The 16,741-nt window shown below is 42.6% G+C and overlaps 1 protein-coding gene across 1 annotated transcript in view; it reads right to left on the bottom strand.

The window, feature by feature from the left end:
• robo1 (roundabout, axon guidance receptor, homolog 1) overlaps positions 1-16,741 on the bottom strand; it is a 128,626-nt gene that overhangs the window by 10,949 nt on the left and 100,936 nt on the right. The window contains exons 10-20 of the mRNA XM_083914653.1: positions 14,844-14,925; positions 14,463-14,631; positions 14,204-14,370; positions 13,986-14,107; positions 12,042-12,273; positions 11,081-11,202; positions 9,269-9,440; positions 7,054-7,254; positions 4,116-4,142; positions 2,490-2,532; positions 454-608 (exon numbers count right to left, since the gene is read on the bottom strand). Coding sequence (XP_083770779.1) covers positions 454-608; positions 2,490-2,532; positions 4,116-4,142; positions 7,054-7,254; positions 9,269-9,440; positions 11,081-11,202; positions 12,042-12,273; positions 13,986-14,107; positions 14,204-14,370; positions 14,463-14,631; positions 14,844-14,925 — 1,492 coding nt within the window. The remainder of the gene's footprint in view (positions 1-453; positions 609-2,489; positions 2,533-4,115; positions 4,143-7,053; positions 7,255-9,268; positions 9,441-11,080; positions 11,203-12,041; positions 12,274-13,985; positions 14,108-14,203; positions 14,371-14,462; positions 14,632-14,843; positions 14,926-16,741) is intronic.

Raw genomic sequence — 16,741 nt, 5'->3', positions numbered from 1 at the left:
TTGACCTCTGAGCCCGCTGCACATTTCTTAAATAACTGAGCACTTAGGGGAAATTACATTACTGGCTATAACAACAGTATGGAAATCAGCAGAGCAATTCGATTAGCAACAGAGTAGAGCCATAAGCCCCTCTCAGTGTGCTCCTTTTATTTCCTGCCTAAAACAGCTCTACTTTAACCTCGGATAAATCAAACACACAAGCACACAGCCTCTCTTAATCCTAATATTTCTTCAGGTTTTTCTCGTGGAGACCTACAGAAAGGAGAGATACACAGAACAACTCTCCAGGGAGCTAACCCAGATATCAGATTTTCCTTCCTTTTGCACCACAGATTCCCCAGACTCCTACATTTCTTATCTCTACAGTTATTTTGTCAAAGATTGCATCAATGCATTTGAGGGGAATGTTTATGTTGGGTGTTGCCAACGCACACAAGTATGGGCACTTCATACCTGGGCGGCTGTATGTTGCCAAGTTGCTGTCGCTGTTGCCATTGCCTGCAGTGCAGCAGTTAATACTGCAGTCGTTGTGGTTGGAGCAGGAGTTGGGCCATGTGTCTGCCAGCCAGGGCTGAGTGGCAGATTCCCCAATGTTTAGCAAACCAGGCCTGTTAAAAGAAGGGATCAAATGGTTAACAATAGTAAGAGACTGAGCCAATACCACAATGACATTTATGTGAATGAACTGAAACACCCACAGTAACATAATGTTTAAAAGGGAAGATTATGCAGAGTTTATTTTTACAGCAACCGAGAATAGGGGAAAATCCAGCTTTAGTACTTTTGCCTTTTGGCCACACACACACACACAAACACACACACACACACACACACACACACACACACACACATACACATACACACACACACACACACACACACACACACACACACACACACACACACACACACACACACACACACACATACACATACACATACACATACACATACACATACACATACACATACACATACACACACACACACACAGGCCCAGGGCGCGCATTAGTAAAAAATCCCAGCTAAATAGATTGTATGTGCTTGACTTGCCCACAGCCGATGATACTTTTCCTGAGCCATCATGAGCATTAGCGAACCGCCTGGATTAGACAGCCAGATAAAATTCACTCCCAATGTTGCCAAATGTACGTCTTGAGCAGCCAGTGAACCACAAATGCTCCCCAAGTAGATTCCATGGTGTCACACAACATCTCTATCATGTAAAAACTTTTTCTTTTAGCTGTACAGAGGAAAATAAGTGAAGCTCGAGCACCAGAGAAGAAACCCATGCGGACCAGTCCTTCACATCATTGTCTGCATCCATCTCTATTGTTGCCACGTCTCGCTGCTATTTCTTCATCTTTAATCCCTATACAATACAAGTTTGCTGGTTCAAAACGATTCTACTGTAAAACCTAACCACAACCACCGAGTGTTTAATGAGCTGACAATAGATGGCTTCCTATTGCACATGAAATTAATCAGTCTAGCATATAAAGACAATATAGGCAACTCTCTACCAGGGCCATATACTGTTTCAGTATTCAAATCTCCCACTTTCCATATCAACACTGAATTAGCATTAAATTACATTTCCTCATTCTCTCTCAAATGACTCATTTCTAGGATTCATTTTGGATAATGAACACATTTGTCTTGTACAGCCAAATACAATCTCACAAGAGCTCCTCAATCACCATGGCAGTTGTATGTTGATATTGAATGGCCATTGTCTTTGTGCAGAGCTGACACAGCCATGCTGCATATGGGATTCAATCATAGAACTGGATAATAAAATGAAAATGGATTTACTGCTAATGGCTCCAAGCTAACTACTTATTCACAAATGACACACACAATGTACACTTGCGGTCAGTACTATGCACATTATGTACTCTTTGTGAAGAGAGGGCAACAAATAAATGCGTTTACTTTTCTTCCATCCGCATACTCAATTTCCCAGCTGTATGAAAACATGTCAAATGCCATCCAGTGGATGTACAACTGAGTGGTAGCAAGATGAGTATTGCAAAGCGTAATTCTGTGCAGTCTCACTGTTTGTGCACAATGCACCATTCCACAACATGGAGAGGTGTGCTGTTAACTGCCATGGGTGTGCATGTATCTCCATTAATGTTTTAGGGTGATGCTCTGGCACAGCCTTGTGGTTGGATGTTGCTCTCCACTGTGGAGGATGAGGATGGGCTCCTGGCAGACTACATGAGGCATTTGTTCCTGTTATCATAGCATACTTAATGCACCTCCTTACCCCTCCTTGGCTCTCTGCTGCTTAAGAAAGTCACAGCACTCCCCCTAGTGTTTGTTGAAAACAAGTACACTTGCTCAACCCTACTCATTTATTCAGGAGGTTTAACATCCTACTGTATTTGTTACTACACCCTAGGCATCATTCAATTTCGCAAAATATGTTTATATTTCAAATATTATCATATACACTCTTCTAAAAACCATAAATTAACTCTTACCTTCCAGCGCTGCTTACACCTTCTCCTCCTCTCTGATATGCCACTGAAACAAGATGGTTTCCAACATTATTTAACCACAAGTATTACTGTCATCACATCATCATTTTTGCCATTATCATGCAAGATGAAATTATTAATTTGATTGACTTTTTGTGAGTGATGACGGGATCCAATTTTTGTTTTTACGAGTGTTTGTTATTGTATCAGTTCAAGTGGGCATGTAAATGAATGTGTGTGGTATCATATCAGATGTCTCTCTCTCTCTCTCTCTCTCTCTCTCTCTCTCACACACACTCACACTCACACACACACACACACACACACACACACACACAGACACGCACACACACACACATGCACACACGCACAGCAACAGGAGGAGGATATGTAAGAGGCTTATGAAGAAAAGAGATGCAGAGCTCTTTGGTTGTCTGGCTCGGGTTCAGTGTGTTTGAAGCTGAAAGTTGGACTCTTTCACAGAGCTCTAAGCTGCCGGTGTGTGAAGGAGAGATAAACTTCCAACTTTAATTACAATCTCTTTACGGAGAGAAGAGGAGGTGGAAGAGGGATAGGTCTGGCCTTTAGCTGTGTTGACTCCCTGTTTCTCTTTCAAAACAGGAAGTGTGGTTTTAGCCTTTGCATGCAGCCAGTGGAGCTCTTAGGTTAGCTCTTTTTAATGCAAACCAAAGTATCCCAATCTAATTCTAGATTAAAATCAGCACAATGCACTGTAACATCCTGGTTTTACACCTGGTACCAGGGCAGGGATTTTCTTCTTAAAGAGACAGAAACCTAACCCAAGAATGGAGTGTGTTTCACCTGAAAAATTTCCAGCAGATCATGAAACAAGCCTTCAACTGCCAAATTATTCTGATTGCAAGCCTCGAGGCGGACGGAAACAACACTGCTACTGTTTATATATACAGCCTCTGCACAGACAGGATCAGCCAGTGTAACCAAAAACACAAACTGTACACTATTGTCTCTCTCACTCTTCTTCTCCTGCTCTCACTTACACTTCCTTGTATTCGCCATTGCACTGAGCACTGCCAACACCCCTGACACACCTCTAGGGAACAAAGAACTTCAGACGAATGAAAGTCCACAAGGAAAATAAAAAGCAGGACTGTAAATACAAACTGGCAGAGAAAAAAAGACAGCGGAGGCACTGAGAAATGTCCTTTTATCTGTTTTATGCTGTGCCATTTCAATTCATCGATAACCTCCTTAGCTCCACTGCTGCTTGCCTTTCTAATTGGTGTGTTGGAGTGATGGTGGTGTGTCATTCTCTCAAATCCCATCTGAGGTTGCCAGCAGCCCTTTGATCAAGTTCCCACTAGTTTTAACAGCCTCTCAGTAGTGTGGCCTGCCTCTCTTTAGGCATTATTCTCTGACACGACCCAAACATTTGATGGAACATTTATTTCTAGGTAGATCTTTAAAATGTGCCAAGGTTTGACTCATTGTATCAGTACACATAGAGTGTCCCTTTCTAACTTTTCTACATCTAATGGCTCTCATCCATAAGGACTGTGGCTGCTCCAGCCATTAAAAGATGCACTGTGCAGTGAATGATTAACAACCGACATCACTTACTGTTTATAATGTAAAAGAAAAAGTGCTTACCTGTTGGTGTGAAAGTAAAGGATGGCACTGTTGGGACAGAAAATATATGAAATTATTGGATTATTGTGCATCAGCACTGTGTGGAATAACTTCCTGGGACATGATTTATATACTTTATATACTTCACCACATCATTTCTGTTGAAGCACAGAAATCCACAAAAAGTATTTTAGCCTCTATTCACATGCTGCTCACTGGCCCCTAGTCTTTGATCCCTGTAGATATCCCTGGACCCCAACTGGGGGAAAGTGAGTGTTGAGCCAGCTGCTGGTTCAAATCCTGGCTCAGACTGTCAGAGGCCTGCTGGGCAGGGGTCACACACTGGGGAGATATCTGTTGCTATCTCTAACACGCACATCATCACCCATACAGCTCAATTACTCACACTTTGGCATGGAAGGGGCCCTTTCGTAAAACATTAACGTACTGTAGGCAGATTTAGATTCTAATGGCTGGCGTGGTCTGTGGGTATCTTCTATAAAATGTACTTTGTTGTTGCTCTCTTTAAAGAAGTGAATAATACTGCATTTGATGCAACATAGCACCATGTTGATAGTACTGTTATGTGCATTGTAGATTGCTGCCTGCCTTTAACCTACAGTATTGGGACATCTGAGAAGAAAGACACTGCTGTCACATTTTAATATCCTCAAACAATTCATTTGTTGGCACAGATACCTCTAAAATGCCACAGACATCGTATCATGTTTGAATCTCTCCTCTTGAGGCTCAAACAAGTCTAAAGATATGAGCAGTAGGATGGGTTTTATCTGTTTGATGAAGGCCTTTGAAGAGGGGGCAGACTAACACTTGGTAGGCAATCTGTGAGAAATGCAGACGTGATCAAAATACATAAATCAGGTTCTATTCTGACACAAGAATGTCACAGATGTTCAGCCCCGGCTAGATGAAACTGTAACTGAGCTATGACTCTTTGTTGAGTAATTGGTTTGTGCAATCTTTATTTTTTGGCTGATTAGTTTGGATTATTTTTTTATTTTTTTTGGAGGAGGAGGAATTCTGCAGCATGACATAATAACATTTATTTATTTAAATATATAATATAATAGATACACTAGCGTACACTGTTGCACACACATACACAAGTTCCAATTCAGCCTATTTCACCCTGAGTGCAGATTGTTGCTTCATGTGGTTGCAATTATACTCTTTTCAAAACATTCTTAGTAACCAATTGCAACAAAGAACGTGGCCTCTTGTGGTCTGGGTGAACAAGGAGAAGAAGAAGAAGAAGAAGAAGGCATGTCTGCCTACTGTACCCTCTGAAGAGCTTTGTGAGTGAGTAAACATCAACATATAGAATCACTGTAGGTCAGAGGGTAACCTCAGCCTACGCAGTCGTACATGCTGCCGCTTGTGCTTGGATCACTAAAGCACTCATAAAGTATTCGGCTCACTGTTCTGTATCAACCTATTCCCTCTGAAAAAAACCCTGTTTGTAAGTTACTTTGGTTAAAAGAATACTGGTATTATACATGATGCTCTTTGCTTGGACGACGAAATCCCACTGCACATTATTTCTTCACAGAGCCATTCTAATTCTCAAACAATGTCCAAAAATATGTGTGATCAGACTTAAGTACAATTAAATCAAGATACCATTTGAAATGTCGGATTGGTCTTTTGAGAGAATGTTCAAAATATTTAAAAAAAACATAATGATGCAAGTCATGATTATGATAATATGACCATTATTGACCACACAGGTATGTGTAAAAGCTGTTAAAGATCAAAGAGCTTAAATGAAAAGCTTGAGTCTCGCTATTAGCATGGCTGCAGTGGATTCAGAACACAGATAGTCTGTGTTTTCTGTCTGAAAGCCACAGATAAGCAACAGCTAAGTCAGTCTATTGTCTGTGTGTGTCTCAAGGTTGACGAGTGGATCTCCTCCAACCCTGGCAGTCAGCAATAAACCTGAGCCCAGGAGTGGGGATGGCATAGGTAGCACTCACAGGCAGCAGCTGCACAGCCCAAGGCCACACATTAAGCCAGCCCACACATAAATGAGATTCCAAAAGAAAGACTAATAGCTCTCTTTATACTCTAACTATTGCGAGCAGAGGTTGGGCATGTCATGATCCCTGTCACTTTGACTCAAGTCATGTAAAAACACACCGGGTTCCAATGTGGCTGCTCTAAGAGGGTTGAAATGCAGCCATTACACAGACATTGGGATTCTTGGATTTTTCAAAACATATGGTAAGTAGAGACTATTAACATGATTGCTTGATGATCAACTCATCCATATCTAAACAACTATCCCTATAGGGACAACAACAGTACTTTAAGCATGGAGAAATGTCAGTATGTGCTTGATAAAGTGGTAAGACATTTTGCGTTCCCAGCAAAGTCAGAGGGGAGTTGCTAAAAGGGCAGTTGTTGTACCTCAAAATGTACTACCCTGAAAATACTCTGCACACACCCTTGCAGAATCAGTTTGACAGAAGTATAAAAAAGAAATAAAAGACGTCTCCATGCAGCACTCTTAGCGGGAGCTCACATCACATCTTAAAGTACCCTACTGGAGAGTTCTTTAAGTTGGACTTCACCTAGAGCACTCTACAAAGACATCTTTCTCTGTGTGACAGGCAGGATGTGAGGAAGGTTGGAAGCATTTGGGATGAAGAAGAATGGTTTGAAACAGTACCATGCTAATAAATATTGCATTGCATTTCCTTACCCAATGTTGTGGGTGAGAAATCCTCTAACCTCAAACCAGCACTGCATATCAGAAATTCAAGTGGATATTTCCTGGTAGTGTGCAATGTGTACTGTACACCCAGAAGGCCAGTAGCTCACCTGATAGAGCATGCACCCAAATAAAGAGGTTAAGTCCTAGCCGCAGTGGCCTTGGGTACTTTCAAATAAAGGCAGGTACTTTTAAAATAAAAGTGTACTGTTGCACTCATGTACTGACCCTTGCGTATGCCTGCGTAGCTGCTGGAGAGGCCGTTCCTCTTCTTTCTGTGTCTGTATAGCCAGATGCTGAAGACCATGAGGATAATCCAACAAGCAGCCCCTATGCCTGCTATAAAAGCCGGCTGCTTGACCACATCTGAGATCTGCTGGGACAGGGGGTTCTCCTCGATCACGGTCTCTGTCATTCGCCCAGATGCATCTAAGGATGGGGAATGGTGGAGATGTGAGAGCAGGATTAGAAAGGATAGGAAAAAGAGGTACATTTTGTGGTTCAAAATTGGATAGCATGCATGAATTGAAGAGGGAGTTGGGAATGTAAAAACAGAAAGAAAATAGGGAAAGAAATGTAATTGAAAACCTAAAACTCCACCAAGTGGAAAAGCCAGAAAACGGTTGCAAAATATAGAATAAATCGAATCAGCACAGTACATGAATATGAACATTCCCCCTTCTACTGACACAAAAAAAGATTCTACATCTCACCGGTTGTGTATGAGACTTGGTTGTGGAAATGGAGTCGTTTCTCTCTATTATTCAAAAGGCTTTCATTGCAAATCCCAGTCAACAATGGCAGGTGAGCAGACGAAAGAAACCAAAAGCATTCAAACAGAGCCTTTGTGCCACAAAGGCCTGATAGAGCCAAATAGGAAAATACAGAGAGGCTTCATTTACACCGAGCAAAGGTGGTTTTATAATTGTATAAATAAATCCAATGAGATCATTCCTGAAGTACAGACACCACAGTAATTAGCAAACTCAGGCACATCTGTAAAAAGCTGAGGTGTGAATGCCTTGAAGCTGTTTTCTGCTGTGAAATGCACTGTAAAGGAACCGTCTGCTCACAACAAATCGCACTCTGTCTGTTTTTCTCATCAGTCTATTCTCTCTGTGCTTCTCCCTCATGCGTGATACATGAAAGACTTCTTCGGGTTGCCCCAGCCCCCGCCGTTCTGAAATTTCTTTATGTTCGTGTTACTTTGTCTTCATCTCTTTTGCTCAAGTCTTTCATGTTGTAGCAACTTCTTCTCAACTAACTCTCTAAGCCAGAGGCAAAAACACTTCCCCCAATGAAACCAGCTCCCTGCCTCTACCCCTCCATATCCCTCTGTCTGTCTTTGTCTCAGTCACTAAGTCCACATCTCCAATCGACTGCCTCTGTTCCCACTCCTCTGTCTTCTCAATTTGTGGCTCTGTCTGGCCGAGGGAACGGAGCACGCCACAATGTGACTAAGCAGCCCACAAGGGACTGTACAGGTATCTAGGCTGAGATGACGCGTACAAGCTCCGAGTGTGACAAATGCATTTGGGTGAAGCGCTGGTCCCTGAGGGACATTGTTCCACTTCAGTGTTGGAACATGGCAACAATCACCACAGGAACTTTTCAAGGGAGAGAAATTCTATCAGTCACAGATGATGCGTCTCCATGCCCATCCCAGCCCACTCAATCATACATTTAAAACCAGATGGAGTTCTCTCTCTCTCTTTCTCTCTCCCTCTCTCTGTCTGTCTAAAGGCCCGTCACTCTCCTTCATCCTGCTATTCATGTGTTTTCCATCCTTCTCCAGAGTAGGCCAGCTCAGAGCTTTGGGGAATAAAACCTGACAAAACATCTCAAAATATCTGTCCGTCTAGACTAGAAGTACAAAAAACTAAAAAAATAAATTAACACAACTAACACCATTGCAGTCTTCACTGTGTTTCTTAGCATTAATAACATGTCATGTCTGGGCCGAGAGTGCAGGATTCATTACTGCCTCCTTTGTTTGAAGCAAAGCGGAGGCAGACAACATTGCATCTTTGACTGGAGAGCAGAGCAGGGTGGGGCAGCCAACTCAACAGCTGCAAGACAAAAATTCAATGTGCCTGTATTGATTAAATGCAGCTACTGTAACTGTAAGCCACTTCCGTGCACAAAAAAGTATGAAAGTTCCCTGTCATTGGAACTAATCATACTCTCCTGTGGTAATGATGTTTGTATAACAGTAATCACTTCACAGTTTAGTTGGCAAAAATTCATATTACTGAAAAGCTCTTAATTTGAGATGACTGGATTAATGCCACATTTACTTGTCAGATGATTGGTTTCCTTCTGTGGAAAAGGGATTACCAGGAGACAAAGACACTGAAATGCAGAAATGTGTCCATTGAAGGAAAAACTAAATAATCACATGACTCCGTGTGAGGTCAAGGAACTAAAGGTTGTTTCTACCCACCGAGCTGGAAGAAGGTGATATCGCTCTTGACCCCTGGACCCGCCCCTGTACTAGCTGCTACCTCCACGCTGTAGCGGATCCCTGGGGCCAGGCTGGGAATCAGCATGGATAAGGTTGAGCCGTCAACTGTGCGGTTGATGTGGTACCTGCTCTCATTCCCCAAGCACCAAATCTGCCATAACAGAGACAAAGAGAAAGTGGAGATTGAGGCAATATTATGAGGGTTACATGACAACATTCAGTTTGGTAGCTGCGACCAATCTGTGTCCTTATAATTGGTTGGTGCTGTTATTGCAACATTTCAGCGCACCGTGGGTATTGTGTTACATCTCTAAGGAGGGAAAACATTCTACAAAATGGCATTATGTTTTACAGGCTGTGCTTAACACAGGGTCAGTATTAGCTGAGGTAGCCAAAACATGTCTGAGTGTAGCCCTAAGCCCAGGAAAAACAAATGGGGATCAGGAATCACCCCTATAACCAAATTTCAGTAGAAGTGCTGTCACTCCCAGGAAGCAGAGTGGCCTCGTGGGTTGACTCAAACCAGGGCCACAAAGAGAAGTATACATTCACCTCAGCATGAGGCCTGGAGACCTCCACATCCTGAACCCCTGGCATTCTGCTTTCTTTACCCCCCACCTCCTCCCACCGGTTAACCAGGTTAACATACACGCTTCCCCTGGGTCTGTACCATACATGTGTACATGTGTGTGTTTGCACTTCTGTGATGGAACTAGAAAGCCCTGAAATTTTCTGTGTATCTTAAAAATTACGTTGGGTGGAAGTGCCACTAGGGACAGGGCTCTGTAATGAGCAGGGAATGCTCTCTAGATGGACTTAAAAACCATGAAATTACTCTAAAGCCTATCACCAGAAAACATTTGCCTGAAAAAATTAACAGTGGCTTTACTTTTTTACTGGCTCCTGCCTCATCTCCCGTTCTGCCACTAACCTTTATTCCCTGTGACACAAAAAGGCTTTCCAATTAAAATACAGGACTTCCACAGCATAACTTATGAGTGCACAGGACTGTCCGAAGTGAGGTCATTACAAATGGAGCATACAATATCAAGTAAGGAGGAGGAAAATGGGACTCAGAGAGAGATGCTATAGGTTGGATGACTCCGCAGACCAAAGAAAAGACTGGAGTTATAATAGATGTCTTTCTTTTCATGGTTATGTCCTTGGTCATTAATACAGTTTGCTGTCCTCTCTCCAACTATTACCTGCCTCTACATGAATATCTCCACTGCATCATATAATACCCAGTGTCGTTATGTAGTGTGTACACTTTAAATGTTGAATTAGTCTCAATTTGTTTGTATCAGTACAAATTAATAGTTAAAATAATATGTATCTGGATGGAAAATGTCATGGAGGGCAGAATTTTTTATTTCCACTAAACACACGATCTGTCACCAGGTAAGGTCTAACACCTATTTAGGGGAAAAAAAGAACTATCAATAATTTCTGCAGACATTGCTCCTCACTGCTTTTCACCTTGGGAGTGCCAAAGGATGTATGAGTCCATCATCTCCACCAGATGGCACTGTTTCACAACAGTTCAAACCAGCTCCAGTGCTTTTGACTCCTTTCCTCTCGTTTGAGCCTTTGTCATCACTCAGAGGAAGGGCTCTGGGGAGTGTACAAAGGTGCACCTCAACCAGGAATTCATTAATTTTCCATCTTCTGTGCATAGTCTCTTCCCCTGTTTTCTGCCTTGACTGCATCACTGTTTGTGTCTTATTTGTGTATCTCTAGCAGCTCCACTTGTTCAGACCTAAGGAAGCTGCTGGGTGTTTTTTTTGTTACCTTGTACTCCTGGACCACCCCATTTTGCTCCTCTTCTGGAGGGGGTTGCCAGGAGACCAGGATGGCGGTCCCATTGTCCCCGCTCTCCGCCACTGTAACCTCACGAGGAGGGGCACTTGGGACTGAGGGGGGTAGACAGAGATAGAAAACACACATTCATACATTAGACTGTTTTTTTTTTTGCATGCAGTCTCTATGCAGTCTAACCCCTCATCCCATTTAGCTGTCAGAATCTCTGTGTGACCGAAGCTGAGGTGAGAACAAAGGATTCACAATCAAAATCACAATGTTTTTATCTGAAAACTGAGTTTTGTGGGTAAATAAAAGCAAATAACTGTTTACTCAAAACAGATAGGGATTTATGATGGTGGGGTGTGAACACCATGTGGTCTAATGGTAATTAAGCTGAAATAATTATGAATGCATCACACTTGGAATCATAGTGTGAGTGAGTGTTTTAAAAACAGGCATTTTTCTTCTTATAGGGGAACAAACATTGTATTTAGCGCTCCAAACCCAATTATCAACAAAATTTGGGAAAAAGGAGAACCAACACACAAAAGACACTCCCACACATGCAAACACACACGGGCGCTCTCCATTTAACGCTCATATTTCTCTTAACTTTTCACTACAGATTCAAATTTGTAGTTGGGTTTCAACCAAACCTTGTGAGACTGCCACAACCACACCCTATGAGAAATTAGTACAACACTTGCACTGGAGTTGTATATGGGTTTCCATAGGGCCTTTTAAAGAGCTGAACATCCAAACTAGCATGCTTGCATACACCACATTTGAACATATAATCCTGCCCTCGCTGCTTGCTGTGAACAGCTGTTGTGCGCTCACACAGGCAAGCTGTGCATATAAAATTGTGTAAACATGTAAACATGCATGCACACATGCAAACACTAAAGCTCACTCACACACAGTCACACACACGTTCACATCCCCCCACCTTCCTCCAGCGTCTTTCCAATTTTGACATCACTGTCTGTTCCCTGGAATTCATTGAAGAAGGGGCGGACTTTGAATTCATATGTTACTCCCTTCCGTAGCTGAGGCACGACAGCGCTGTCTTCCCCAGGGGTGCGCACCTCAAACACAGCCCATTCGCTCCTCTGTAGCCCCTCTGGTGAAGGCCTATACATCACCTTGTAGCCCTGGATGTACTGCGACTGCTGCTCTACCTTGTAAATGACACGGGAACACAGACAAAGACGGTGTCAGCTTAACCTGATTAGCTGCTTCACAGTTCACAGTGGAAAATGATACACTAATGTACTAGATTGCAGCATCACTGGAAAGCTATAGATTTGTGCAACTGATACGCCAAGCGCTGGATGGAACCGGGGTGCTAACTCATCACATCACCCCTCTGTTTATCCATCCACATCTACATCTCTCTTTTTCGACTGTCTATGCGCCATTTGGAGCAGCAGCGATTTGTGCAAACCACAGTATGAGGTCATTGGCCAGAGGTTCCTCTAAGTCTGGAGCTGGTTAAATAGGGCCAGGCTCCCAGAACAGCCTGTCTCATCTTGTCCTGCTCTCCAGTGTACTGACTGGCTGCTGCAGTCAAAGAAGAGGAAGAAAAGTGGATCTTTATACAGAGTACCAGAATTAAGAATACAGCAAGTTTAGCAGCATCTGATGTGACTAAATAAAGTGGATGAATGCAACTGGAAGGGATTTGTCTGCTATTTTAATCTAAGAATAACTAATGTTGCTTTGTGAGAAAAAAAAAACCTGCTAACCCGTATGCTAATATCCCTATGGCTCCCCATGGAAGGCAAGCAGCACTGGCTTGTAAAGATTTTAGTGATTTCTTTATCCCTCCCCCGTAAAATATGCTGCCGGCTCAGGTGGTCTTCATTAGCACAAAAACTGTGCACAACACAAAGGAAAGTGTAAAACCAAGAAACTACACACTTGGAATAGATTTAACCCTACAAAACAAGGAAAACGTTACTCTTAACTATAATATCACTCTCCCTTGTGCCATATGTTTTTTTGGAACATTCCGAGGAGACAGGGTAACTGGGCAGTAATGTTTTAAGTCAGTCTTGACATGTCAGTATCCTTTTCACGTTTCCTTAGTCCCATTAATCACTCACTATGGCACTTCATAATACCTGGTAATGTAGAGGTGGCCTTATGTCAAAAGGCAAAACAGGGACTGTTCTTACTTTCCAGTGAGCCATCCCACAGACCAATAGCCACTATGTAAGGTGGACAGTATAGCTATATGTTATCGTAATCTCAAAACAGATACATTTACCAGGCAAATTGCAGGTGGACATTAGTACTTCAAATTCACCTTGTACCAGCAAAGAAAAGCCACCATAAGCTCCCATTTTACTTCTACTTCTTCCTCTCCCACCTATCCGTTTTAACATCTGTAAGCCATTTCCACTTAAGAGCATGAGTTGGCCGCCTCTTCCTTCTCACTTGTATTATTTTAACAGCCATCAAGTGTTTTCAATCTGAGAGGGCAGAGGCTGGCACGCCACACACTGCTATGCGGTACTACATGGCCCACAGAAAGCTGGGCTTTGTAGTCTGGCTTGTGGGCAGTTTAGTGGTCCACTGTGGGTGAAGCTGCAGATTTTTGATCTCCCGCCAGTCGACCAGTTCAGGCTCATGCCAGATGGACACTAAGAACACATGGACAATGTTCCAAGCTGCTCCCTGCAGTGTCCTTCCTCTGTAGGGTGCAAGGACATTAACACATTCGCTCGGCTGAGTGGCCTGACAAATTGACCATGGGCATATAACTAAACTAACCTTGGAGCTTTGGTGACCAGCTATGAGAATGATCTATGGGGCAATCTGTAAATGGCGGCAGCTGTCTACAGAAAAGGAGTGACAGTAGTGCATTCATGAAGGGAATTATACTCACTGTCCACTGCACCCTAATAGATGAGGAGGAGAGAATGGTGGGGTTGTGCAGGTGGATGAGCACTTCTCCCAATTCCCTTTGGATCTGACGATGGTCCACACCCTGACTAGTGGGAGGGATATCTGTATACAGAAGCGCAGGCATCACAAATGAATGATGTTGTCTTAAACTACAGGAAAAGAAAATCACATTCATATCAGTGTGAAGGCAGTTTTTACCTTGTGTTTTCACAGCTTCAGTGATAAGACTGGGATCACTCAGCCCATAGGCATTGGCTGCCCGTACTAAGAAGAGGTAGACTGCACTGGGCTTCAAACCCTTCAGTACAAATGACTCAGTTTTCACATGCTCTGCCAAGGTCTGCCAGCTGCTCCCTGATGCATGGCTGTGGACAAAGAACAGAACAAATTAAGGTTTAAAATATTTCATTAGGCCATGAACTTATTTTGTTTATTGAGTTTTGCTGATTAGTTTTACCTGAAGGCCTCTATTACATAGGAGGTGGGTGTGGCTCCAGTATTAAGGTTAGGCCTCCAGGAAAGGGCGACGGAGGTGCGGGTCACATCAGTGACCTCAGGTTTGGAAGGGGCGCTGGGGATCAGGTTTGGGTCAGTGGGTCTGTTTGGCTGGACTGGGACTCCAAACTCTTGATGAAGAACAGAAGGAAAGAAACAGGGGATAATGTAGTTTATTGTTATTTCATAGTAAACAAATGCATGCAAAACATCTCCAACCTTTAATGTTACCTCTCTTATTTAACGTATTCTTTTACAAATCAGAATGAGAATATTAAAAGATATTAGGCGATTTAAAAATTTACCCTTTTAATTGGAAACCTCACTATTGGGTTAGTCTTACCGTGGACCTCTAAGTAGGCTTTCCATGAGGCCTCTCCGCTGGGTGTGGAGGCGATGCAGGTGTAGGTACCAGTGTCACCAAGCTGGTGGTGAAGAGAGGAGGAGTATATTTGGTTAAATGGAAATTATTTTAATGTGTGCCACAGTTTCCTGAACTGGTAGTCTCCTCGCCTCTGTCTGTCTCTTACGACCCCCAACCATCACTGTTCTGCTTATTGACATACTGGTGGAGTCTGTAGCAGTCAGCTGTCATTTCCTGATCATCTCAATATCTCTTTCACAGAGAAAAGCAGCTGGAGAGGCCAAGTGGCAAACCATTCCTAGGTATATGGAAAAGATTTTCACAGGATCATAGACTAATTGGAGACTTTTTCTCCCTCTACCATCCCTCTGAGTAGCAAACATGGAAATGTCTGCTCTGCGCAGCAGATGTGGTGACAAGCTGTACTGGAGATACATGGTAGCACCTTGATTATTCATACACTCTAAGATATAAAAATGGAGTTGGGAAAAGTGGGGCTTGCTGAAATTTTAGAGCACAGCAACTACAGTGGTGTAATGTATAGTACAGTACAGTACAGCAACTACACAACACCAAAAACTACTGCTCTTACTTATACCCCTCTTTCCCTCTAAGCCTGAAATAAGCTTTTCAAATAATAGAAAATGTAATCTGAGAGAGAGAATACTGTGGTACATGTGCCAGAATGTTTTCATTAAAAGTGCAGTAGTTTATGAGAAAAGAGAGTTGAAAAAAACCTTACTCTCACAAAATTATTTTTATTGACACCTGGATTTTGGATCCAGACCAAAAAAACTAATTGTCAGCTCATGTCCTTTTAATTGAAATCTGGTGACAGGTTTTTGATACACTCTGCTAGCTAACTAGCCCATTAATTAAAAATAACTCTGTTGGCAAATGTATATGGCATTTTTTCCCACTGCTTAATTAATAAATGACGTCTGCTCTCTCAATTGCAGTCAGAGTCTGTTGGTAGTGATTTTGGAGTGTAAACAAAATAAATACAGGGATCAGAATGAGATCAACTGTTTGAGTAAGTGAGTGTTAAAATGTCCAGCCAATGACCCTCAAGGTGCATATGCTTTTGTCTAGTAGGTGAGAAAAAATATGTTAAAACTCAATATCAATAACATTCGTGTGACCACATTAATGAAATAAATTACCGCACGCATCAGAAAACCTCTTCATTAAAATATTGTCAAGGAGAAATGACAAGTTCATTAATGTAAAGTGCCTGCGGAGTTTACTCAGTTTCAGCAGGAGAGGGGTTCAGATGCATCCCCTCCTGCCTGCATGGTGGCCCAATCATACTGCAATCTTGTCACCACAAGACATGCCAACATTCATCAGAATACCGCAAACTGACGTGAACTCTGACCCTGTGACGCCTCCATCTGGAAGACACGTCAGCACCCCCTGCTTGTCTCTCCCTGAGAGTGTGTTCAGCATCACGCAGCTTGCGATCACATACACACGTGCAGTCACACACGAAATTACACACCAAACCCACTGTGCTTGGTGACTGACAGGAACTACAGACAGTTCGACTTCACAGACTCCATTTCAAATCCGCGACAACTGACTGACAGCCCACTGAGGGCTGGTTGCTGGCAGGGAACACATGCTTTATTTACCAACCAGCAGGGGTTTGCCCAGCATTATGAATGGGATATGGATAACTTTGAAGTTTATTTAAATGGATTCTACACATTAAAGGCAGCCTAATTAAACAATCAATTAAAACAATTTAATTTCTATAAAAATGGCAATATAGGAGTTTTTACGTTAAAATTACAAATGAACTCCAAATGCCACATAACTGTACTGGGTGTTGTGTTGTATGATTCATTTGCTTGATGTTGAAAAGAGATCTAAGC

Source organism: Echiichthys vipera, assembly GCF_963691815.1.
Source record: "Echiichthys vipera genome assembly, chromosome: 5".
NCBI classification, from domain to species: domain Eukaryota; kingdom Metazoa; phylum Chordata; class Actinopteri; order Perciformes; family Trachinidae; genus Echiichthys; species Echiichthys vipera.
Note: the sequence above shows the minus strand (reverse complement) of the source record. Positions and strands in the feature narration are given on the sequence as shown.